Here is a 26,166-nt window from a genome sequence, read left to right on the forward strand (position 1 = left end):
ACCTGAACAGGGCAGGGTAATCTCGCGGGATGAATGTGAACAGGGGAAGGGAGGCTCGTGGGATGCTCATAAATGGGGCAAGGTAATCGTGCAGGATGAACGTGACCGGAGGAAAGGAATCTCGCGGGATGCACGTGACCAGGGGAAGGGAATCTCGCGGGATGAACGGGAACACTCTGTTGTCCCCTGTGCACGCTCGCTCTATCCACTTTTCTCTGAGGAATCAGATTCCCGCGGACTGTGGTTAGACTGTTTCCAGGCTTCGAAGGGGGCTGTAAACCAGCCCTGTGTTGGCGACGTAAAACCAAACCCGGCCCTCGTTTGCGTGGTGCGGCCCGCTGGCCGCTGCTGTTGGAAGCTGACTGAGGTACCGGAGGCGGTTTCATCACTCTTTGCGCGGCGTTGCCGCGCTGCTGCTTTCTCCTCCGCAGGGCGGGGTTGCCAGCCTGGTCTCGTCGCGGTGCCTCTCCGGTCCTGCCTCCCGCTGAGGAGGGGGCTGGGGGCCCGCGGCCCTGGTTTGGGCTTCGAGGTGAGACTTCCGCTGGAGGACCCGAGCCGCCGGAAGACGCGGCGTTTCTCGGATGCGGGAGGAGGATAACCTGGACGAGATGCCGCGTGCCGCATGCGCCAGGGCTGGCGGGAGCGACAGGGACGTGCGTTCCCGGGTTCCCTGGAGGACCAGACCGCGGCCGTGCCTGTTCCTGGGTCCCAGGACTGTAGGTATTTACCACAGGGCACGGTGGGGCCGCCTCTTGTCCGGGTCGTGCGACGTCGCGTAGAGACACACCTGGGAGGGCGGTGACACGTGCGGGGAGCACTGGTCACGGGGAGGGGGAGAGCTGGTGGCTTCGTTCCTTACACTCCAGGGATTGTTGGGAAAACTTTAAAAGAGCATATATTACTTTAAAAATCAGATGGGAAAAATAAAGAGCTTAGAAGGTGAGAAAGAAAACCATTAAAAAGTATATCCTACGGCCCTCAAAGGAGTGTAGTAGATTTAAATTATACAACTGGTAAGAATGTGCTTTTCAATATCGTGTAATGTTATAAAAATACCATGTAGCAAATTCTTGCCAGTCCTCGATCGCTCCTCCCTGCTTAGATTGAAGAGGCAGACCTCTGGCTGTGCCTAGTCTCAGAGTTTTATTTTAAACGGATTTCTGTGGCATAACACAAAGTCTGTGATACTCTAACTGAAAGTTGTGCATAATGGTCAAATTTAACAATTTTTGCAACAAAATTTTATGACATTTTCTTAAAAATAGAAAAACTTCACATTTTATATGCTATTTTTGGACTTAATGGCTTGCTTACAAATCATTTACTATGAAATGTCAGTTTCAAAGAAAATCTATGAGAAATTACAATGCAGTTACAGAAATCTAGGATAAATTTTTTTTTTTGTGGGTTGAAAGTTTATTAAAAAGTGTAAGTGGATTTTAAATACATTTTGGCGATCTGATAGGTTTAAAGGCACTTTACATGTTGTCCAGTTAAATTACCACAGATGCAGCTTGTTTGATGAAATCTAGTCTGTTTAATAGCGAGGATCATTTCTTCCTGCTAAAACATAGAAAGAATTTATCTGAAAACTGTGAGTCCTATGAAGTTTAATTTCTTCATAAAGATTCTTTTATGAGCTGGGCTAATCTCTGGAAGGCCTAAAATAGAAGAGATAAGTGAATAAAATCAGGGTGCTATTTAGGAAAAGCCTGTTGAAACTTTAAACATTTACACAAAGAGGGTCGGTCATAGTCTGAGATTAGGCACTGAAAGGTCAGGGTTAGCGTCTGCTCTGTATGGGTGGGAGGTCACCACTGTCCGCTGATATCCATAGACAGAAGCACATCAGAGTCCCAGGATTCTTTTTTTTTTTTTAACTCTTATATTCCTTGAGATCATCACTTCTTCCCACAACGCGAATAATTTTTTTCATTTACTCTTTAAGTTGCATATGCGTTCTGTATAGTTTCAGTTGTACAACTTTTTTCTTCTATAATTTGTGAACAGTGTGTGTAATGACGTGAGAAAGCAGGTAAATCCACAACCCAGAGCCGACCGGTCTTTGAGGATGATAAAGTGCACGCTCTTCTTCTGGTGACTGGACTCTTCCCAGACACACAGTCCTCAGGAACTTGTTTCTCTGCTGCTTCTTACCTGGTTAAAGCTGGACTTTGTGACTAATTGATCCATTATAATAGTATTATTCTGTTTGGCCCTTGCTGATACTTTTTCCTTCAGAGAAAGAGACTGATAGCTTCATGAATTTGTACTTTAGCTCATGTTAATTCTGTGAAGTTGGGAAAGAGCTTTTCTTCGTAACGTACTGATAACCTACCAACACTGTTCAGTACGTCTGAGAACTGTTCATGGAGACAACGAAATTTAGCTCCAGTGTGGTCCTGTGATTTGTCTAGAGAAGTCAAGCCACTTTTAGTGGTAGTTCATAATTTTTCAACTAATACCCATTTTTCAGAAACCCAGGAAGACATCAAACAATGCTGCAACTCACAAAATTAACACAAAAAATAAATCGGTACCTAGTGTTACTCCGAGGATGCCTAGCGTTACTGCACGGAGAATGTTGTACTCACCACATCCATCTGTTCTGGAGAGGCCAAGGAGAAGGATGCTCTGAAGTAGGGGCTGGGAGCTGAGTCATCAACATAAAAACCACATCCAGGAACCAGTAATACCTAAGAGAGTTCATGGGAAACAGGTGATGTGCCATTAAAGAAAAACTAAGAGAAAATACAGATAAATTATATCTCAGAGGAGGAGGACTTTTTAAGCTTAAAAGCAATAAAATCAGAAGAGGAAAAATCAACTTGTAGAAAAATTCTGTGTGTCATATGAGAAACAAAACTAAAAGCATATAAACTGGAAGTGTTTACAATAAATACGGCAGTTCTGCCTCTCATCTCCATGTGCTATAAAGAATGCACAGAAGCAGGAGGAAACACTAATCTCTTAGCTTAAATGGACAAAGGAGAGATTACACAAGAATTTGAAATGGTAACAAACATGAATAAATGTTTAATGTAACCAGAAAAGTAACATACCTTGAAACAGTGAGATACCATTTTTAACTTACCAAATTTATAGCTGACCTTTAAGCTGGAACTTGGAAAATAACTAGGTGTTGGCCAAACAAAAAGAAGGGGAAGATTATTTTAGGGAGAAGATAAAGAGTGTAGAAGCCCTGAGGTGTGAAGGAAGTTGGTTCATGCAAAGAGGTGAAAAAGCTTAATACAGAAAGTGAAGGAATAAAAATGGTAAGTAATTGTGTTGGAATGGTGGGACAGCTGCTCTTGGTGACCTCTGTGGCTGACAGCTACTTGTTGCAAAGCACGTTTCCCCTGCTTCCTGGGCATGAAAATAGACTGTTCTTGGCCTCTTTCTACTTGCGTGTGTCCATGTGACTGAATCCTCACCCAGAGAGGCAAAGACGTGGATGCTGCTTCTAGGCCTGGCCTGTGAAAACCCCCCACGTGTGACCCACCATGCTCCCTCCATGCTACAGTCCTCGTGGAGTCCGTGTGTTGAAGGCTGCAAAGCAACAAGGTGGAAGGCACCAGGGTCTCTGACTCATGGTGGAGCAGAGGTGTCTGCAGACCATGTCTTTGAAGACCTCATGGGAGTAAGAAGTAGACTTGGGTTGTGTTAAGTCAGATTGTCGTCTAGCACAACCATGATACTCAGAGCACTGAGTGCCTCCTTGTTGTAACAGCATAAATCTGGGCCCTGTTTGCTAAGGTTAGATGACTTGGGAATGAAATGATTTGGGGTAATCCGGGGAAAAGATTCCAAGGCAGAAGATGAGTTTTTTTGTGTCCTGATGGACAATGGAATGAAAACCATCATTTCTCCCAATATTGCGGAAGAGTTTGAGGATGTGATGGAAGCAAGTGTCTGTAAGAGAAGGACGGAGTGGTAGTAATCTCTTTGCTAGACAGCCAGAATCTGGGTTAAGGCAGTGGCAATAAAGTTGGAGATTATTTAGAAAAGGTGAAGTTACCTGCAGTGGGTATATGGAGTAAATGAAGGGGGATGGAAAAAACTACAGTAAAATATGAGGCCTGTATCCTTAGCTCCTAGCTCGGGGATACACAGACAGCCACTTACCACATGTTCTGTATGATAATGACATAGATAAAAAGCAAAGAAAATATGATAAAATTTATTATACTAAAATGTATTTCTTTTAAGTGCTGCGTCCAGCGCAGCCCGGGACTGTGTCTGAGGATGGGCGAAGCAAGACTTAAGAAACAAAGAGACAAAGTAAAGAGCAAAGATGGGACCAGGGGACTCAAGATCTCATGGATCTAGAGTGCTGAAAGCCTGGTCGACATCACGTTTATTAGGAGTATACAGCTCAGAAAAAATGGCCATCAAAGGTGGGGGGTGCTTTAGATATTCCATGCCACAAGCACTAAGTTCTGCTTGCTGGTTAACTGATTAATTTCAGGCCCATCCCTTCCAGGAACAATCACCACCCTCGGGGCATGCAAAATTTCTGAGTCTACCCTTTTATTGCCTCTGGGACATCTCGAGATAGCAGATACTCCCCCGGGCTTAACCGCATGCTTTCATGCCAGAACCAAGTTCGGTTAATGGATGATCTGGCTTTCCAGGACCTTCCACTGTTTCAGCCTAAGGAAATATCCGCCCTTCTTTGTGCCCTTATGGTCAATCTCAGGATTGCTCCTCACAAATTTTCTTTAGCATAATACGTGCTATAGGTTATCTACTACGTAAAACATTAAAACAAAGCAAGCATGTGCATTTTAAGCAAGTAAGTGTGAATGTAATGTTTTAAGCTCATGAAAATTTAGGTGCGGCTTGTTTTCTAGTTGCTTGTTTCCCAGTGGCTTGTTTCCCAGCATTTAAGTATTTAGCGCTTACTATGCGTGCTGGTGTTAGAATTAGAACAGTTCGTAAACCATGAGTCCTGTGCTCAAGTAAGTGGTTAGAGAGGATGAGTGACTTCCCCGGGGGAGTGGATTAGCACTCGGGTCCAGCCGGCCAGTTTCCAGTTCTGACCACTAGACTACCTCGTCTCTTATGTCCTGGCATGGGATGCTGCCAACAAGAACGCCATCTGTTCTTTCATACTTACAGCTTCAAGACAAAAGTGATGCTAGACACAGATCTTAGTGTTTACAAAAGAGTCACAAACATGGTAGAGGAATTAATGGGGAAAGGATTATTTGGTAAATTGGGAAGTTACATAGAAAAAATTTGGACTTCTCAGTTTAATTAATGCCTTGAATGAAATCTAAGTAGATGTGATTTAAGTATAGAAAAAAGAAAAAACTTGGGAGAAATCCTTGCAGGCTAATTTTAAGTGAAACAAGCAGGATATAAACTTTTCTGTGATTTTAATCATGTAAGATAGTTGCATAGCTGTATCAGAAAACCAAACAACTGCATTGAAAAATGGGCAAAAGACCTGGATAGACATTTTCCCAAAGAAGACATACAGATGACCAACAGGCACATGAAAATTGGCTCAACATCACTGATTATTGGAGAAATTCAAGTCAGAACCACAGTGAGGTACCACCTCACACCTGTCAGAATGGCTGTCATCAAAAAGACCACAAATAACACATGCTATTGAGGTTGTGGACAAAAGGGAACCCTCCTGCACTGTTGTTGGGAATGTAAATGGGTGCAGCCACTATGGAGAACAGTGTGGAGTTTCCTCAGAAGACTATAAACAGAACTACCATATGATCCAGCAATCACATTCCTGGGTTACATGCACCCCAGGGTTCACAGGAGCATTATTTGCAATTTCCAAGATACAGAAGCAACCTAAGTGCTCATCAACAGATGAATGGATGAAAGAAGATGTGGTATACACGCACGCACAGACAGACAGACACGCAGAGGAATATTGCTTAGCCATAAAAAGGAATGAAATCCTGCCATTTGTGACAACATGGATGGACTTGGAGGGTATTGTGCTTAATGAAGTAAGTCAGAGAAAGACAAATAATGTACATTATCACTTATATGCAAAATGCAAAAAATAAAATGAATAAATATAACAAAAATAAACATAGAGAAACTAGTTACCAATGGGAAGAAGAAATGGGGGAGGGGTGAGATAGGGTAGGAGATTAAGAGGTACAAATTATTACGTATAAAATAAATAAGGTACAAGGATATATTATATGGCACAGGGAATATAGCCAATGTTTTATAATAACTTTAAGTGGAGTATAATCTTTAAACATACTGAATATGTACACTTGAAACTAATGTAATATTGTAAGTCAACTATTCCTTAATAAAAAAAAATTTCATAGCCAGAATACTTGATATATACAAGCTCTAGAAGATACACCACAAATTATCATAAAGCCTGACTGGTGAAATGTGGGCTATTTAAAAAATTTTCATTATGCTTTTATGAAGTATAATGCTATCATGAGTATCCTTCACTTTCATAATCAGGAAAAAAAACCCTTCTATTTTAAACACTAAGGGCTCATACTTACCACACATTTACTATGTGCCAGGGATTACTCTAAATGCTTTAAACATACTGATTCCTTCATCACCATAGCAACCCCAAGAGGGAGGGATTCTTACTTGCATTTTACAGGACACCACTCAGGGCAGGTACGCAGCACCACAGGTGGGGAAAGGCTGGAGCTGGGATTCAGGCCCAAGGAGCGTGGCTCCAGAGAGTGTTCTCAGGCACGAAACTTATCAGTAGCTGAGATGAATGTGTTGCCATTGGTTTAGACCAGAAGACAAAGTACATAACCCCCAAATCTAGTATGATCTTAATAATGAGATAACATATCTAATTATGTGTTGGGGCAGTGGGCAACAATTAAACATCTCTTGCCATTTTTATTAAGAAATTACTTTAAAGAAAAGATACAGCTTTTCCTCCTGTTTTACCTCTTTTTTAAGGGCTTTCTTTTCAGTCAGTTTTCTTGCATCGTCAATACCCTTAATTTTAATCCATAAAAACAATCCCGCAGTCGGAACATGCCATTCTGCCAAACCTGCAAGCGAGAGAAGAGAGCATTTCCCGAGGCCGTCTCTGATGATACCAGGTGAACTGCTCAGTGACACACCTGTGGTAACTGGAAACCAAGATTGCCAGAGAACTTGCTCCAGTGATAGCATTTTTTGAGTCCTGAAAGTTGGCTCTGTGAGTTTTATCTCAAAAGTGAGAGGGGGGCGGTGACAGGGAAGAGGGGGAGACTGGGGTCTAGTCACGGTTTTAGCCTCAGGGTAGTTGGTGCAGGGAATCTAGAGCACGGGGACCTCCCTCCCTGAGAGCTGTTCCTCAGCCATGTGACACAGCTCTTCAGTTTTAGAAGGGGATTCCTCAGCTCTGCTAGTGTCTCAATAAATCCTATTATTTATGCTATAGTTCAGAAGTCCCGCGAATTGAAGTTTATCAGAATGTAATTAATTATGAAACAAGTACTTAAAATTCAGGACTTCCAGGTGCATTTGTAGTCTTCATGTTTCTCTGAATATAAAGTAGAGAAACCAAGAGGGAACAATAATTATTTTGATTTTAATTATTACTGTTTACTGGCTGTTGATTAAAACCTTTTTTTTCCAACTTCACATATGAAATGGTGGAATAGTACGCTTACCAAAAAGATACTAATTGTGTTTTTACCAGGACTTCATAGGGAATAAGATAGGATGGAAATAAGGAATTGATACTTTTTGTTTACTATTATTCATAGAAAGGCATTTTTAGTGGTATAAGTAAAGCCTTGTATAATTTATTTTACTTTCTTCCTTAATGGAAAATTAAATCTAAGCCATTCTGAAATCAAATTAGCAATGGATTATATAAGATAAATGAGGTTAATGATTAAAAGGCCAATTGTGTGTGATGAGAAAATCCGCCTTGGGCTGTACTGTTTGTATTCTTTATTGAGTCTAGTTGGAAAAGGAGTGTGTGGTTTATTTCATAATTTGTCTTCTCTTTGGAGCAAGATTTGAAAACCGTCTGAGTACAGATGTTACTCAGTGTTAAGTGGGTTGTTGCTGGTTGATCATTGGATGAACTGGTCTCTTTTCTTTAAACCACAGGTTCTTTGTGGCAGTCAGGTGAAGCAGAATTGCATAGGAGTGTGCTGGGTTTGTGCTGTTACTTCTGAGATTACTTGTAGGGTCACGTTTTCTTGCCCAGCTACTCCTGGACTCTGGTTTCCTTCCCTGAGGATTATTACCAGTGCTGTGTGGTGCTTCTCACTCCCTTACGTGGTGCTACTGTTCATCACAGGACGGGATGTGTTCCACTCACCATGTAACCACTTGTCTGCAGCCTCCAATAAAGCATCCTTCTGCTTCCTGTAGAAATCAGTAACCCTAGAAGAGGAAAATGACAAGAAGGGTGTGTCTAGAGCGTGGACCGCAGAGAAACGAAAGGGCCCTGGAGTCTCGTCTAAGGATCTGCTTTCTGGCTTGATGGAAATGTCGAATTCTTGATGAGGGAATAGAGCATATATATGTGACCTGTCTGGTGGGAAACTTTTTTTAACTATAGTGGTTTTTCTGTTCTTGTGGAATATTCAAAAATGAACACTAGTAAAGCAAAGTTCATTTTTGTGTAAGGTATCGATCCCAAATACAGCACCTTTCTACATGAGCCAGGAAGCCCTCCTGTCCCCACTGGTGGAGAAGCTGTGACACCAGGACCTAAAAGAGGAGACACAGTCACAAGGTCAGGTTCATCCTCTCAGATGTGTTTTCTGGCCAAATGTAAAAGCAGATCACTCTTGATCATGTGCAGACCACCTTAAGATACAGCAAGCTGAACCAGGCTTTGCAGAGTCAGTGATTTATAATAATAATGTTGATCAGTGACAACGACAATAATAACGGTAAATGTAACAAATATTCACCTGGTACTTGTGTGCTAGAAACTGTTGTAACATGAATGTATTTTGGCTGGTTTAACTCTTCACATGAGGCGGGTTGTCATTTCTGCTCTCCCGACGAAGGGACTGAGGCCCGGGGTCACAGTCACTATCCCGAGGCCACAGCTGGTCGCAGAGCCTGGACTCCAGTCAGACTGTCCAGCCCAGACCCACACCAGTAGTTGCCATGCTGAACTGCCTCTCTCAACATAAGCAACACGTCGTAGATACATAAACTTACATAACATATTCAGCCATTTTCTACCTAAAGTGGAAGTTCTAAATGTTATAAACGGATAGTGAAATTTTGTTGATAACACATACAAAAAATATGGAAGAAGCCCCCACCTTGATAAAACGTGGGGACATCTGCATTTTATGGAAGGTATAATATCAAACCAGCGTCCCGTTCTGTGTAAACTGTTCATTTTGAGTTCTTAGGTAGGAGCAATTCTATCCTTAAGATCTGATCCTCAAGATTGCATTAGGGATGGGGGCCAATAATTTTTCAAAAGCTTGTGAAGAAATTTATACATTCTCCAAAAATAATTTTACTTTATTTTAATTAAATACATTCCAGCCGATGTCTGCAGGGGAGGGTAGCACATGTGCAGTGAAGCCAGGCAACAGGTCCCTGCAGGTGTGGGTCCCTTGCTCTGACTCAGGACAGTGAAGCTACAGCTGTGTTACTTCACCAGACCTGTTCTGTTCTGTCCCACACAGTTTTTACGGGGCTCCCGGCTAGATGCTACAAGATGAGTAAGATCTCGGACTCTCCAGAAGTGTGGTCTACACTGTGAAACAGCACCAGCTTAATTCATATCTCTTTTGCTTTTCACAGCCAACACCTGTGGTGTCTGGTCTCCTAATTCTGACCGTCTGGAACCGGAGACTCAGTCAGTGGTTTCTCTCCCTGCCGCCTTCACTCAGTTGTATTTGCCAACATCTATTTTCCATTATGTTCTGATTATAAAAATTTCTGTTTCCTAAATTGTCCTTACCTGGGAGAAAGTGCTGGGGTGCAGTGTTGAAACTTGTGTGTGTAGAACAAGTCTCTCGATCAGGAACTTTGGGCCAGTTATAAACCCTATTCTCAGCCTGCACACAGAGAGAAAAAGGCACAGGGCCAGTGCTGTCTCAGCAGTGGGTAATGCACGAGGAGGGGACTTGTGACCCGGGGACAGACGGACCTAGACAGTTAAACCCTTCTAATAAAACAGCTTCTTATTTGGAATACACATTTACATTTCAGTGTACACTTAAAATACAATGCGTGACTGACCATGTATTTCTAAATGTGCTCTTTCATATATGCAGCCAAAACCCTGACCAGTCCCTCCACAACTCTAGATCAGTAGCCAAGTACCCATGACTGTCAGAGATGGATAGGGAGAACAGACTTGCATTAATGTTAATAATCAGACGGGCCTGTGTTAAGGCAAGTGGTATACAAGCATCTTAAGTGAAAAGACCCATTTGGACTGCAAGATACTGAGGGGTGGCCTCCATCTCGTTTAGACCCAGCCTGAGGGTGGGGCCGGGGCCTTACCCAGAGGAGAGGACCTTGGAAAAGGAGTCAGCTCTGATGACACGCCCATCAACATCCATGGAAAGAAACGTTGGCTCCCAGGGCTTGAAATGGAAGAAAAATAACGGTTGGTTTGAGAACTGTCAGTGACTGTGCCAGTACCTCCTGCAGAGTGGGGGGGGGAGTGGATTTGGGGAACAGCAGCACAAACATCCTTAACGTGGCCTTACTTTCAGCCCTATGAAGTGGTGTGAGAAACAGGTGCCTGTTCTGTTAGTATCTGCCCGTCTTCATGGCTCTCCTGCAAACCCACACACACGCGGTCTCTGCTTGCTCAAGATGCCATTACTGTGCATTTAGGGAAACCTCAAACAGGACCTCTTTGTCCCAAGGCTTGAAATCCCAGGACTGACAGATGTAGAGGAAGGGTTCAAGAAAAGCTCGTTTGGAAAGGACCGAAACAAAGAGGGCCATCTGCTGTCAGGGCTGTTTAGAAAGAGAAGGCTCATCCTTAGAACCACTAGAAATGCAAAGAAGTTGAGAACGGAGATGAGAAGTGTGGTCAGTGTGGAGTTCTGAAACCTCTCCTTTTACTTCAAGAGATAATGCAAACCAGAAAGGGAGTCAGGCTCGTGTAGAGGGAGGCAGGCAGGCAGGCAGATGTGATATTCAGGCAGACCATACAGCGAAGCCAAGAGTTCTGTTTCTTTTTAGTAGATTTAAAGTAGGGGCTGAATCTGTGTGTATGTTCCCTGCAGCCCTGAGAGCAAATAAAAATAGTGTTGGATTTTGAGGAATCAGGCGTTGGGAGTCTGTACCGCTACTGGTGTTCACTGGGAAGCAGTGCTCGAGGAAAGTGGTGGACATACAGTGAAAAAGAACCTACAGCTCCATTGTTCTGCAGGTCAGTTCCGGCCCTGAAGATGGGGATGCCAGGTACACGGATGGCATGGTGCTGGTGACGCCCCACGTCCACCCACAATGACATCATGACCGAGCTCAGCCCTCTTCCTCCAGCCTGAACAGCTCCCAAGTCCTCCGCCATCAGTCAGCCACTCCCAAGAGCTGGAGGTTGACACCCAGGATGACATTCACGTCACATTCCTGGCACAATGTGCAAGGAGCTACGACCTGGGTTTGGAGCTCAAGAAGGCCCTCAGTCCTGACTCACGCATTCCTCCACGCGCCTGGCACAGAGAACCGGCCGCTATTCTAAAGGTAAGGAACTTCTGGGAAAAGCAGAAGAATATGAGAAATGAAAAGACTCAGGCTGAAGTCAGATCAGTGCGGTGACTTACAGCCGCGCACCCTGTGCCATGTGGCCTGAGTTCACGCCATCGCTCACCTTGTTGAACTGCAGAAAGTAGTAGGGATCGTCTTCTACTATGAGGAAGTCGTATTTTCTTGCCAGCTAAAAAAGGGTAAAGCAGCATATTTATTTCCTAAGAGCTATCTAAGATGAAAATCACCTGGGACCGTAATTCTCTGTACTCATTCATTCTTTCAAGAAGCTGTCGAGTGCCTGCTGTCCTGGGATGAGGAGGAAGCCAGGCTGTAAAGGTCTGTCCTCACGGAACTTATGTTCTGGGGGGAAGACAAAAGCCAGTGGACAGTGAACAGAGGAATAGTCGGTGGGAGGTTTTGAGGGCTGGGCCGACCGTTGAACAGGGTGGCTACTTCAGGTCAAATCACGGGGAGCCCTACCTGCCAAGGTAACATGAGACCTGAGGACGGCAGGAGGGAGCCGGTACCTGTGCAGATGTCAGGGAGGAAGATTTTAGACTGAAGAATGGAGAGGTGAGGGTCCTTGGGTGAAGACATACTTGGCGTGTTTAAGGGCCGACGTTTACAGAAGGAGTAGGTGTTTAAGGGGTGGAAGGAAGACCGTGTGGCTGCAACAAGGATCTAAAAGACGTAGCCTGATGGAGGACCGGCTTGCGTCGCTGTGCACCACAGGTACGGGCCTTGGATCTTATCTGAAGTGTGGGGGAGGCCACTGTGGCTGTAGACGGGGGACCCTGAGACTGGGTGTAGGTCTCCACTCCAGTGGGAGGCACGTGGTGGGTAGGTGTGGAGTCAGCCCGCAAGGGAAGGGGGTGAGGAGGTGGGGTGGTTGTGGTGGTGGGCTTGGGTGTGTCTGGCAGTGGCGTCCATGGGGTGCATTGGAGGCAGGGGTCAGGGGGAGAGAGGAAGGTGGGGATAAGAGGTGGTGGTTCTTGGGGCGCTGTCTGTGGAGACAGTGTGAGGGGCAGTAGGGGGAGGTTTAGGGTGTGACTGGACAGAATCAAAAGTTCTTTCCTGGCCATGTAAGTCGGCAGAGCCTGTTGGACATTTGCGTTGGTGCTGGACGGATGGAGAGGTTGGGTAGAGAAGTCTGGAGTCAGGGGACAGGCGTTTCCATTGTAGAATGAAATTTGCAGCCATGGGACTGGATGGGGCTGTGCAGTGGGAGGTGGGTGTGAATGAGCTGAGAGCTTGGGACGGAGCCCGGGAGCGTGGGAAAAATGAAGGCAAGAGCATGTTGGGAATTAAGAAATGTAGGAGGAACTGTATGAAGTCTTTCTTACGTTTCCACTGCTCATGATTAAATTCTCTGTAGTTTAACATGGGTTTGGTACTGGTTTTAAAAAGCTATTTGCAGTGAAAGCCTCGATAGCCGAGTCAGGTGCATAGAAGAGACATTACAAAAGGCATCTTCTCTTCTTTTTCAAAGATTTCTGGGTGTCTCAAGTTGTGATACTTAGAAAAATGTTTATAGTGAAAATCTTAGGCATCACAGTCAGGGACCTAAAGGAGCCTTCGTGAAAGGAGCATGCCTCCTATTTTTTAAAGAATTCCTTTGTAGCCTGAAATGACAAGTAGGAGAAAAGGGAGGAGGCGAGTTGAAAACACAAACACAAAATAACGAAAATCAAACGGGTCAGTGATTAAACAGCCTCATATAATTTAACATCACACCATTAACACCACCCTATTTCTTTTAATGAAAATACCAATTAAAAGGAAAGAAAAATCTCCTCGTCAGTAAGAGTGTTAATAATCTGTAAATTTATTGGGACCCTTGGCATAGGGTCTCTTACTAAAAATTACCTTCCCGAAGAGCAGGAGGGGAACTTGCCTAGTGCTCTTCTAAAAAGGCCGAAAGAAGATAGCCGCGCCGCACTTGCTTTTAAAATACCTCATAGATTTCCTTTTTGCGGTTGCTTGTTAGTGAGTGTCCAGTAGGGTTGTTGCCATTTGGGATGGTATACAGAAATTTGGGGGTGTTTTTCTCAGGGTTCTTTGAATCTTCTGGTTTCCATTTGGAAAGTATTTCACGGAGGGAGTTTGGAATAATTCCGTATTCATCACTGGCAACGTTAATAATGTTGCAGCCCAGTGGTTGCAGCTGTTGAATAAACAGAAAAGAAAGCCCAAGATTCAGACAGGATTACAAACCCGAAGTGCTGCGGGTTGTTACAGTGTTCTCACTGATCCCCTCAGACACAAGTCTGCACTCAGCTCTACACCCAGAGGGTGGCGGTTGTATATTCTGATTCCATGGTTGCCCTGGGGAAGAGTCCATTATGGTTCAAAAACACCCCCTGTCAATTCCCAGGGGGAAGTTACCCATCCTCGCGCACACCTTTCGGGCTGGACCATGGGGCTGGCCTTGGCCATTAAGTTGTGTGCAGAAGTGGTGCATGTTCCCTCCAAGCAGAACTTTTAAACCCAGCTTGTGGCTGTGTTTCCCTTTTCCCTCTGCTCTAAGACAGCAGTGGTTCTGATGAGGCTGCTTCTGCCAGTCTGGGGCTTGGGGTGAAAGTGACGTGGGACAGAGCTGCAGTGGCCTGGCCGTGGACATGTGAGAGAGAGGGAGGGCGTGGTCTTGGCAGCGGTCACCTGTTATACATCATGACCCAGCCTCCTCCAACTGAATTGTTTTTATAATGTATCAGTAGAACTGTTTTCATAAAATATGTGTTTAGTAATGAATGTTTATGGACAAAGTAACTTAATCTTATAAAGCATCTGTGATGCTCATATTCAGAATAGTTATAAGCAGAGGTGATTTTCAAAATACTGAACAAGTGGCCTTGCATGGGCACGTCAGACACAGAGCAGGCTGCAGTGGGGTCCTGGAGCTCCCCTGGTAGGCCAGCATTCATTTGCTCTGTACCGTGGAGGTTCAGGGTGGTCTTAGAAGAGGAGCCAGGAGCCAGGGTGGTGCTGGGGCCCCGGTGGGGGTGCATCAGGGCAGCGGCTCACCGAGGAATGTGGACGTGCTTTGACTCGTTTTGCAGAGTTGCTCATTTTGAAATCGCAAATAGTGGCCTTGCTTACGGACATAGTTTTACAAAAGTCTTGTGTCTTCAGGTTGTTTTATGTCATGGAAGAACGCAGAGGAAAAAACCCAGACTTAATAAATAACAGTAATTGAGTGAGAGTCTCAGAAAAAGTTTTTAAACGATGAGCAAACACGCCCCTAGCGGTCAAATGTAGAATTACTCAGTAAGTGAGAATGATCCAGAGCCTCCTCATGGCTCATCTGAAAGGTCTCAGACTTAAAAAGCACATCTGCGTGAATAAAAGAGGTCAATTTGGGCCATGAAATAAAGCCACAGGGACTATCAGCACGTCCCTCACAGCCTGGCACGCAGTCTCTGTCTGGGCTGAGAAGACGTGTGCACGTGTGCTGGATACATAGACGCATGTGTATTCTTAAGTCTTAGGGGTTGAGGAAAACAAGGAACAGTATCCAATTGTTAAGAAAAGGTAATCCTTTTACTTTAGTTTTTAAAGTTGTGGTATGTATGTATGTATGTATGTATGTATATATATAAATGAAACAAAAAACTAGCCACTTTAAAGTGCTGGAGTCAGTGGCATTAATTACATTCACAGTGCGTGTATCCATTGTCACTATCAATTTCCAAAATCTTTTCATCTGCCCAAACAGAAACTCTATCGATTAAACAATAATCCCTCACCCCCTGTCCCCCAGGCCCTGGTAACCTCTAATCCACTTTCTGTATCTCTCAGTTTGCCTATTTTAGATTTTTCACATAAGTGGAATCTTATGATAGTTGCCCTTTTGTGTCTGGCTTTTTTCAGTTGGCATCATATTTGCAAGGTTCATCCATGTAGCCTGTTACCAGAACTCTGTTCCTTTTCCTGGCTGAATAGTATTCCACCATATGTATACACTACATTTTATTCATCTGTTGATGGGCACTTGGGCTGCTCCCACCTTTTGGCTGCTGTTAATAATGCTTCTATGAACATTTATGTTTCTACTTGAGCCCCAGTTTTCAGTTCTTTTGGGGTCCATACTAGGAGTGAAATTGGTGAGTCACAGGGTAATTCTATGTTTAAGTTTTTGAGGAACTGACAGTTTTCCACAGTGGCTTCACCTTTTACATTTCCACCCGCAATGGACTAGGGTTCCAATTTCTGCACGTACTCACCATTACTTGCTGTGTTCTATTAAAAAAAAAATAATGGCCATCCCAGTTGGTGTGAAGTCGTATCGCACTGTGTTCTTTTCATTTCTCTAATGACTAATGATGTTGAGTACCTCTTCATGTACATATTGGCCATTTGTATGTCTCCTTTGGAGAAGTGTCTATTCAAGTCCTTTGTCTGTTTTGAATTGGGTTCCTTGTCTTTCGTTGTTGACTGTTAGGAGGTCTTTATACACTCTGAATGTTGAGCCCTCGTCATGGACATGATTTGCAGATACCGTCTCCCATTCCATAGGATGCCTTTTCACTTTCTTCATAATGTCCTTTGATGCTCAAAAGTTTTAATTTTTGATGAAGTCCCAGTTTATCTATATTTTTATCATTGTTGCTTGTGTTTTCATTGTCCTGTCTAAGAATTAGTGCCAAATCCAAGGTCAAGGAGATTTGATGTTATGTTTTCTTCTAAGAGTTTATAGTTTTAGCTCTTAAATTTAGGTCTTTGATCCATTTTGAGGTAAATTTTTATATGGCATGAGGTAAGGGTCCAGTTTCTTTCTTGCGCACGTAGAAATCCAGTTGTCTCAGTACCATTTGTGGAACTGGAAAAGCAGTTTTCATAATATAAATTTTACCTCTACTTAGTCATGTTGAGGAAATATGCCTTTCATCAATTGCTTTATATATTCATTTTTACAAAGATACTAATAAACTTGAGAAAAAAGAGACTCCATGAAGTTAGAATCAGTAGAGCATAAAGATTATCTCATTAAATTCCCTGTACTCTGAGCTAGAATTACGTTTGTAGCATTTGTGTTACCTGGCTATTGAGAGTAACTTGGAGCACCTGCAGTGACAGGCAGCGCTTTGCCTCCTTAGAGAGTTGGGTGAGGCTGATCGTTAGAAAGTTCTTACATAGAGTTGAAATTGTTTCCTTGTACTCTTTGCCCTTTGGTTCCAGTTCCATCAACCCAAGGACACGCACAGACAAATCTAGCTCCTCTGTCACATGGCTGACTTTGATCTACTTGAGGACGATTCTCATGTCCCTGTGGAGTCTTCTCTTTTTGGGCAAACAGTGCAGTCCCCACAACCATTCATTATATAGTATGATTTCCAATTCCCCATTCACTCTGATTACTTTTCTCTGACTGTGAGCCAGTTTGTGTACACATATATCTGAAAGTGTTGTACTCGAACAGTGGTGTGTTCTGACCCGTGCACCACAGAGCCGGTACCGGCTTCCTCACTCTGGATGTTAGAGTCCCATTAGTTAACCCTGGAGTGCAAAGTCCTTATTATACCGTGTTAGTTTACAGTTACATCACATTGACCCATGGTTATACTTAGGCATATGGTAATAAAAGATGGTACTGAAAAAATGTTTTTGTAAACTGAGTCACATTCAAGTGAAATAGTAAGAAAACTGGACATGATTTTGCATAACCCCATTTTAGCACCTGTACACTTAGACTTTGTGAAAAGAATTACATAAATCAGAGTACAATATAATGTATTTTGCATATATTAAAGATTCCCTGTTGACAGTTGAAAGGTGCTGTTTTATTTTCAGTGGACAGATAATTCTAAAGGTGTAATGGTTTCTTTTTACTTCTTATAATAAGAAAGAGAGTTGCCTTTTGTAGAAATGTGTACTCACAGCATGAATTGTTCCTGCATAAATCGGTTCATTTACGAGGATATTATCTCCGGGATTAATGATCATTTCAAACACCTAAGAAAAGAAGCATAGGTTAGTGTGGGGAGTATGGTTTCCAGTCTCAGAACCCCCCTTTTTTTAGTTTGAGCTCTCTTGGATTCTGCAGTAGGAGTTGGCAAGCTTCCTGTAAATGCCAGATGGTTCATATTTTGTGGACAGTTACTCGTCTCTGGGTCAGTAGTGAGAAAGGTGCCGTGGACAGCACATCAGCCCTTGGATGTGGCTGAGATCCAGTAAGACTGTTTACAGAACCAGACAGGGCTCATTTGGCTCTCAAGTCACAGTTTGCCAACCTCTGCTTTACAGTAAGATGGGAAAAAAACCCATAATGATTTGGCTCCTAAAATTCATTTATTCCCTCTTTGAAAATTGATTAAATATTTGCTATAAGCCAGGCTTGTGTAAGATAAGGAGATAAAGTGATGAGAAGAATGACCCAGGCTTTTCCCTCCTGGAAGTACTAGTTCATGGAAAGCTAGACACTAATCAAATAATTACTCAAATCAATATGCATTTAAAAACAATGATGAGCATATTGTCTCCAGATGCACAGTGTTCTGAGAGCTCGTGGTAGGATGACTCGGGCTTTCAGGTAACTTAGGGCATTCAGAGAAGGCTTCCTGGAGGAAGTGATGCGCTGATGTAGGGGGTGACAGTAGGTACAGATTTTGAGAAACTGAAAGAATTCTGTTTTGACATGGAGTGTCAGGAGGAGAGTGGGCAGAGACCACCCCATGGGGGCCATTAAGAAGCTTAAGTAGAAGGTGGAATGGGGGTCACGTGACCAGATACCCATTTAGAGACGAGCATTCTGGCTACAGAATGGACGTATAAAGAGGACAGAGAATATGGGTGGAATTTGGGAAGGTTTTAGACCCATCAGGGATGTTTTCCTGGAAGTCCTAGGGGAAGATAAGGATAGTCTGACCAGGTGGGACTGGAGAACCCTGATGGGTGTCTAGGAAGTCAGAGCCAATGGAACATAAGTGTGGACTGAAGTGAGGGAGGGAGGGAGAAGAGGTGTCAGGAGGGGCTCTGGGGTTTCTGGCTGAGGAGGCAGGTGACAACCCAGCGTTGTCTGTTTCTGAGGGTGAAGGTGGTGAGTGTGTTTCAGTTTGAGGTGCCTTTGAAACAGCCTGGGATGGGTGGGGTCAGGTGGCTAGATGGACATGTGGACGTGAAGGGCACTTGGGAGTTACTGGCGTGTGCGTGATTGCCTGCACGTGACTCCTGGGGAAGGATGTATGTGAGGAGAGAGGAGGTTTGAGGTCCCAGCTTGAGGAGAGCCCATAAATATTGGGGTGCAGCTGGAGGGCAGGGCAAGGGCTGGAGGGGAGCTGCAGGTGTGGTGAGTGTTCTGGAAAGGTTGGGAGGTCAGCCACAGTGAAGGAGACTCCAAGGCCATGAAAGAGGAAGCCCACGAATCTCAGGAGACCTGTGGACGAGAGGATACCTGCTGATACCAACAGCCAGATGGGATTTCTCCAGCCTGAATCAGAGGGGCAGGAGGCTGAGAAGCTGTTTAGAGACAGTCCCTGGGATGCTGTTTTCTGTCCGTCCCAGATGCACCTCGTCCTTCCATGTTGGGCTTCTCTACGTCCTGGTTGTAGCTCTCACTTGTTTACTTTGCCTTTCCCCCCAGTAGTTTCACACTGTGGATTTCCACCAAAACAGAGACTTCTTCCCTAAGTCCCCTCAGACTTACTAGTCTGGTCACTTATAATAAAAAGAGTTTCTGTGAGTGCCACCAAATACATGTTTAAACATAAAAAAAAAAAAGACTTCTAAGTCTCACATGAGTTACAGAAGAATCCTTCCCTACCTTGTGCCGTTTCACTATCCCCAGGTCAAGCCTCTCTGTCCTACATTGTAACAACTAGATCTCGTGACAAACAGCACGGCTGCTGTGGACTGAGACAGAAGATGTGACTTCTGTTTCCTGATTTGGCCCAGGGTGTCCCGTTTACTTTTCCTCATGGATTTTTGGCATTTTATGACAAACAAGATCCTCTGAAAAGTTTCTAATTGATTCAGGATTTACAGGACCTCCTAGAACCGAACAAATTACTTGGGTGGCAGGTGTATTATCAGTGGATCAGATGAAGACCTAAGCACGTACATTTCCCATGTAAGGGCACATGGAAAAGTCACATGTCCTAAATGAGGAAGTAGGGCTGTTTATTATCTGGCAGCCCTGTTTAATAGATGTGGACATAAACACTGCCACCTAAAATAATATCCATCCTGGAGAATGAAGTGGAAGAGATAGTAAACCAGATTCCCAGGACGTCTCTGCAATAAGCATGACTGTAAGCAAGTGAACTACGGATGTGTTTGGCCATCATCTCTATGACTGGTATGCAACAGATAAAGAAGAAACTTTCTTGAGCATCTTTCTGGAAAAAGGGAAAAAAACCTCATAGTGTACCTCCCTAAGAAAATAATTTCACTGAAAAGAACTTTTTTCATACTAGTTTGGAGAATCACAAATGTTTCTCTTCAAGAAAAAACTCAAAAACAGCAGCTAATCCTTCCATTTTTCCAAAAGAAGTACAAAAAGAGGGGAAAAAGTGGTGAAGTTCGATTACTTGAATACATTACTCTGTAATAATAATTTAATTAAACTTCATTAAAGCTAACCAGATGATAGCTTTCATATTTGCAGTAAAAAAGAAGAGACAGAAAGCTACTCTGGTTTGAGATAAACAAGAGTCTGTCTTTAATCTAGATGTGAAAGCTGAATATACAGCCTCTTTATCCAGGACAAATTATTGATGAAAAGGAAGAAAAAAAGCATGAAACTGAGAACCTTATATGCAGTCTCTTTATTGTGGGAACCCCCCAGTGGTGGGTACTTCTGTGGAGTTGCTGGAACCCAGGAGAGGCAGATAGAGTGAGAGACAGAGAGACAGACAGAACTAACCCAGATGAGAAGTCACACACAACCACAGACACACACGGAGATCTGAAGAAGCACAGCCAGGAGGCAGACAAGCTCAGGAGACAGCGGGCACAGACCATGACACAGCAGACATGCGAAGGAATGACATTTCATCTCAGGACTACCAGGATATCCCTCTGAAGAACTGAAAAATCATACTGAAATTTTAGAGCCAGAAGCATAAATCAAACGCAGCCTGAATCTCAGAGCCAGAGGGAATTAAGCAGTGCTCACTAAGCTGCAGGTCAGAGTTGAGCATTCCCTTGATAGAAATGTCCTAATGACTCAGTGCTCTGGGTCATGGACAACAGGATCTCTGGTTAAGAGAAATCAGGTTGGTGAATGTCTTTAAGTTCTGTTTCTAAGTCTAGGTGAAGGCAAGAAAGACTTAGTAACCAGTGAACCTTGATCCTCTTTGTTGGGGAGAGAGGGCTGTATTCATGACCATATTTGATTCTATGCTTTCTTTCCTGCCTTACCTTACAGAGGCCTTCTTGGCTGCCACTCATGACACATATGTCCATTTGTCCTTCGCTGGATGGGTAGTGGATGGTGGGAGGGTTATGCAGGTGTACTTGTAACTGTTTTAGCCAGGATAGCAGCTCTGGGATTCTAAAGCATGAAATATATTTTAAAATTTACAGTAGTGAAAATCATTATCAAAGTAGACAGGTACTAAATGGTGGCTTTATACCAGGCACTTTGTACATTCAATTTAAAAATCCTCCAACACTTTTTGACGACATTGAGACAGGGCAACAGCCTTGGAGATTAAGAAATCCACATGAACTTAATCAGCCAGTGGAGAAATGACATGACGTCGGAATCCACAGCTCTCTTACTGCAAAGCCTGCACTTTTTCTTTTACATTAGAGTACCTACTGCATAACTGAATTTTTGTTTTCTTAGAGTTCCTTGGGCTGCCTAGAAGTTCAGATTTGGTAAGTTCTTTGTATCCTGGAAAGACAGACTTACGTGTACCTTATGTATAATACAACTCGTACGTACACAACATGCCTTCTTCCTCAGTCACAGAGAAAACAAGCCTTTAATAAAGTATAATTTATAGACACTCCAGAAGTTACCCTTTGCCACTGGAAGACAACCAGCTAAGTTGAGTCTTAGGGTATGTGTTCCATTTGCCCTTATGAAATTAAATACATCTGAATGGAGGGCAACATGTTTACATAGCTGCCTGTTTGGAAAGAACATAATTATTGAAAAATTGCCCTGGGACCTACAATTGTTGCTTCCTGGCTCATCCTTTCTCCCCAAACCTGCTTCGTTACCTAGCTGTCTACTCTCTCTCTCTTTTTTGTTCAGTCTCAGCTCAAATGGCACCTCCTTCCAAAAGCCGCCTTTCTCTCTCCTGGTTGGGTGAGGCTGGGGAGCAGTCACGCAGGGGTGTTAAAGCATTCTGTACCATTGCTGCTCTTAATTATTCTTTGAAAACTCTTGCCCAAACCTTCCTAACTGTTGAGTACCCAGCTTCAAACAAAACAAAACAAAACAAAACAAAACGAAACACCAGCCACTTTATGAGTGGGCAGTAGAACACTGCAGTGAAAACGAGCCAACAACTAGACTGCAGGTCACTTACCCAGCGCTCTGAGAATACTGAAGCGCTGTCTTCATCATCTGCTCGTTCAATTGGATGGTCTGTCCGTCTTCTATGGTGATGACAGCAGTCTTGAAAGGGAACGTGTCCGGATTCGGTGCTCCCGTAGCCAAGGGGATGAGAGATTTCGGTGCCTTTTCCATGATGTCAGCTACAACAAAGAGAGAAAAGAAGAAACACTTCGGGTGAAGACCTTCGTGAGCAGAGCTAGTTCAGCCTGTTGCATTATCGTCAATAAAACTTTGAAGTTGAACGATTTCCAGTGATTGATAGGATGCTAGAGAGAAACAGGATAACTCTTTTTGGATCTGTCTCACTGGTGGGGGAACTAAGGAATAGAGGTGTCCAACTAAGAAGGCAGAGTGATCAGGAAGGCAAGTAGAGGGCCACAGTAACAGAAAACCCCGCACCCTGCGGCTTCCCGGCGCTCCTTTCTCTCCCGTGCACGGACCACCCCCCCCCCCCGCACGCTCCCGCACGCTGCGCGAAACCCAGACTCCCGTGCAGGGAAGAGCCTCCTGGACTGTAACAAGGACGTGTCCACAGCAGCCTGTCCTCTCTGTCTTGCTGCTTCTGTTGCTGTCCAGCCTGTTGCAGCCTGGTTCTCGGAGAGCGAGCGCCGGGCCCGTGCCAAGTGCGCGCAGAGCCTGGAGCGGCACCGCGGGGACCCCGGGGAGAGTGCGGCCTGGACTCACCCACGACTCGGATGGCACAAGCTTTTCTGGCCGCGCTCGTGGCCGTGAGGAACCGTGCGTAGTTCATGCCTCGGATTCTAGGCACCAAGCCCCTCCTCCAGTGGTGGAAGGCTAGAAAGACCAAAGAGCCGCGTCAGTCTTGTCTCCTAACCCTCGCCCTGGAAACCCGGCCTCTGTTGTCCCCCGCGACTGGGTCCCGCGCGCGGAGCCGGGAGAGCTCTGGCCTGGTCAGGAACTGGCCGGGCGGGGGCAGGACTGGTAAAGTCCACTCACGGGGGCAGAATGCGTGCCCCTTTCTGCCCAGCACCGCCGCCTGCGGCCCCCGGCCGGGTCCCTCCGTCCGCGCCTCCAGCCGGGGCGGATCTCTCACGCCTCCATCCAGGTCCCTGCACCTGGCCGCACCTCCGGTCCTGTCCCCGCCCCCAGTCGCCTCTCCAGCCCAGTCCCTGCTCCTGGCCGCCCATCCAGCCAGGTCACCGCCCTCCGCGCGCCTCCGTCCTGGTCCACCACCCCCATCCCTGCCGTGCCTCCAGCCCCGACCCCGCCCCTGACCGCGCCTCCAACCGGGTCATCAACCCTGGCCACGCGCTTGCAGCTTGGTCATCTTTCTTGGCCCAGGTATGTGCTTGGAGGCTAGCCCCAGGCACTGCAGCCCTGAACCAGGGCCTGAGTCAATTCAAAACCCAATCCGACTCCCGACCTTGCAGCTGGAGTCGCCTCAAGTAAGCGTGGTGGTGGCCAGGGCACGGCCGGGATCTGGTCGAGGGGCTGGTGGAGGGTCCGGAGTCCGCGGTGCTCCGGGCCTCCGGGGCCATCTGCACGGCCTGGCTCCTTGGCCAACCCGACCCAAAACTGTCCTTCGATAAGTATAACTGTAAACGTTGTCCTGGGAAGTCACCAAGACGACTCAGGTGATTCCCAGCGCCGCTCTCCAAGGTCTAAGCGTTTTAGAGAGAGGAGAGGGGAGTTTTGATTCAGATTTTGGAAGAATCACTCCGAGGGTCTCCTCAAATGTTAGTGTCTCCCCTCCCCTTGGGTCTTTTGACCATTGATTACAGGATTAGGTTGGAAGTATAGATCCAAAAAGATTCATCGCTTGGGGGCCGGCAGCCTGCCCCTTTTTCTTACGGAATAATCCTCTCGACCTTTCATCCTTGCCCCCCCCCCCCCCCCCCGTTTTCTCTGTGACTTCTCCTTCCTGCATATTCAAAATGGAATACACAGGCTTTCACGCATAGAAACTTAGTCTTTAATGAAAGAAGATTGAAACAATCTCTCTTTAAAAATTCTTAAATAGATGTAAAAGAGTCATTTATTTTTACCACATTCCAAACTGAATTCATTCATTCAGTAAATGTTTATTGAATCCTTCCTGGATGAGTGAGTGCCAAATGTGTTCTTCTAAACATAAATAGTTTGGAGACACTTCTGCCCTTATCTCAGTCCTGGATGAGATAACCCATGGGAAGCTTTATGCAGCAGCTAAGCAACACGAGGGAGTGTCATTAGCAAAGCTGCTAGAAACCCAGGAGGCAGTGGAGTTCTGAATTCAGAGGTTGCAAGTGGTTTAAATCCCACCTGATGGCTTCCCAGCTGGGTGTCTTTGGACAAATTACTTAGTCTTTCTATGCATCAGTTTACTCACAGGGCTGTAGGCAGCACTAAATCAGAGCATCTCCAGGAAGCAAGTTGGACAAACACTCAGTGAACGTTAGCTGTTATTATGAGTGGTAACAATGTTTTTAGCCAACCTTAAGGACTCAACCTCCAAGTGGTTTTGGCTCGAGAACCTGTTTGGCAACTTTTAAGGCAAATTAGATCCTTAGTTTATTCTTGTATACAATTAAGGGTCTTTGTGAGATTGCTTATTTTACAAAGTGTTGCCTCTGAGTGTTTCTAGAAATTAGCTCAAGCAGCTCAGAATAACAAGTAGCTATTATTTCTAACGAAGTTATAGATCAGGGTTAATTAAGAAACAAAACTGGAGATACTGGTGTTACTAGAGACTTCAGGATTTCTTTCTCCTCTAGTGTGATTCCCTCAAGTACTTAACACCAACTTAAACTTCTTCCCTTTCGTAGTTGGAAGTTTGGTGAAAGGTATTTGGTGTTCAGGGCCAAGGATATCACTAAAGTTTAGCATTTGCAAACATGCACGCACAAGTCTGTGCTTACGATATTTATTACATGCAGACTTTTTTTTTTAGTGTAGAAGTAACCCCCCCACCTGCAACCTGGCCCCCTAATCTGTGGTAACAAAACTAAACGAACCCAAACTAAAGAGATTTAAGGCCAGCAAGTTGTAAGATGCAGGGTCTCAACCGTAAACAGTTTGTTGAATTTTCTATTTGGCCTGCTGGTGTGGGATGGGTGGGGTGGTTGAGGGTGCTGATTGACTGTGAGTGAGGTGATGGTGGAGGGTAGGTGGAGAGGCAGGGTGTTACGGAAATGACAGGCCAGCCAAGAAACAAGCACCACTCGGAGGATTGGACTACTCAGATTTATTATGCCAGCGGGCTCAGAGGGGCTTCTGCTTCGAAGCTCTGAGCACCTCCAGGACGTGTGCATGAGGTTTTATAGGGTTAATTACAAACTTGGGGCTATTAGCCAATAAAGCTCGAGCAGCAAAACCAAGGAATCAGTACACTGGAACTTATCTGTTAGGAACTGATCACATTACTGACACTTGTTGAGCTTGGATTTACGAGTTAGCTTGTTAGCCCAGTAAACTGACACTAAACTTCAGATTTACGAGTTAGCCCAGCAGAACTTAGATCAGTAAACCATCACTTATTACACTTAGATTTATGAGTTATCTTGTTAGCCCAGCCCGGCTTTTCCTTCACAGGGCAGGGAGCCATCCTGGCAGCTTGGGGGATGCAGGGACCCCCAAGGGTTGTGCTTAGAAAATTCAAGGCAGAAAGTGGCCCCTGTGGTGGGAAAGGGGAGGCAAGCATTAAGTGGGGAACGGCTTACCTGACAGTCGGAAGCTGAAAGCTGAAGAGGTAATTGATTGCCAGAGGAATCAAACAGACCAGGCTTTAAAATCGTTGGGAGCAGAAGGCATTCTCTCGAGGGAGGAGCTGAAGGAGCAAGGTTCACAGCTTGGGCTGCCTTTTAAAGACCTGGCTTGGGACTCCTTGGGACAAAATTAAAGGGCCAGAGCTTCTGGATCCAGGCACTTTCTAAACACTTATCGAATGCTTGCTCTGTGCTGGGAGCGGAAGCACGTTTAAAGAGATGTCTGAGACCAGTCAGAGGACTGGAGGCTGGACAGATAGGATCAGGGTGTTGGCGGGGCAGTTCTGTCTG

General features: G+C 44.9%; 1 protein-coding gene across 2 annotated transcripts; it reads right to left on the reverse strand.

Moving 5' to 3' along the window:
* Nucleotides 1-1,124: 1,124 nt before the first annotated feature.
* On the reverse strand, nucleotides 1,125-26,166 carry AADAT (aminoadipate aminotransferase). 2 transcript variants are annotated; one of them, XM_010960577.3, is made up of 14 exons: nucleotides 25,831-26,166; nucleotides 22,856-22,966; nucleotides 22,143-22,311; nucleotides 21,022-21,154; nucleotides 17,542-17,616; nucleotides 13,619-13,828; nucleotides 11,786-11,851; nucleotides 10,462-10,544; nucleotides 9,914-10,010; nucleotides 8,630-8,691; nucleotides 8,297-8,361; nucleotides 6,922-7,028; nucleotides 2,595-2,696; nucleotides 1,125-1,661 (listed from the first exon to the last, which is right to left on the reverse strand). In XM_010960577.3, the coding sequence occupies exons 2-14, from the start codon at nucleotides 22,920-22,922 to the stop codon at nucleotides 1,620-1,622; spliced, it is 1,278 nt and encodes a 425-aa protein (XP_010958879.1). In that variant the 5' UTR covers nucleotides 22,923-22,966; nucleotides 25,831-26,166; the 3' UTR covers nucleotides 1,125-1,619. The 2 variants fall into 2 exon arrangements, with proteins under 2 accessions (XP_010958879.1, XP_010958880.1); XM_010960578.3 differs by lacking the exon at nucleotides 25,831-26,166 and adding an exon at nucleotides 23,129-23,278.

This window comes from Camelus bactrianus, chromosome 31 (genome assembly GCF_048773025.1).
Source record: "Camelus bactrianus isolate YW-2024 breed Bactrian camel chromosome 31, ASM4877302v1, whole genome shotgun sequence".
Lineage (NCBI taxonomy): Eukaryota > Metazoa > Chordata > Mammalia > Artiodactyla > Camelidae > Camelus > Camelus bactrianus.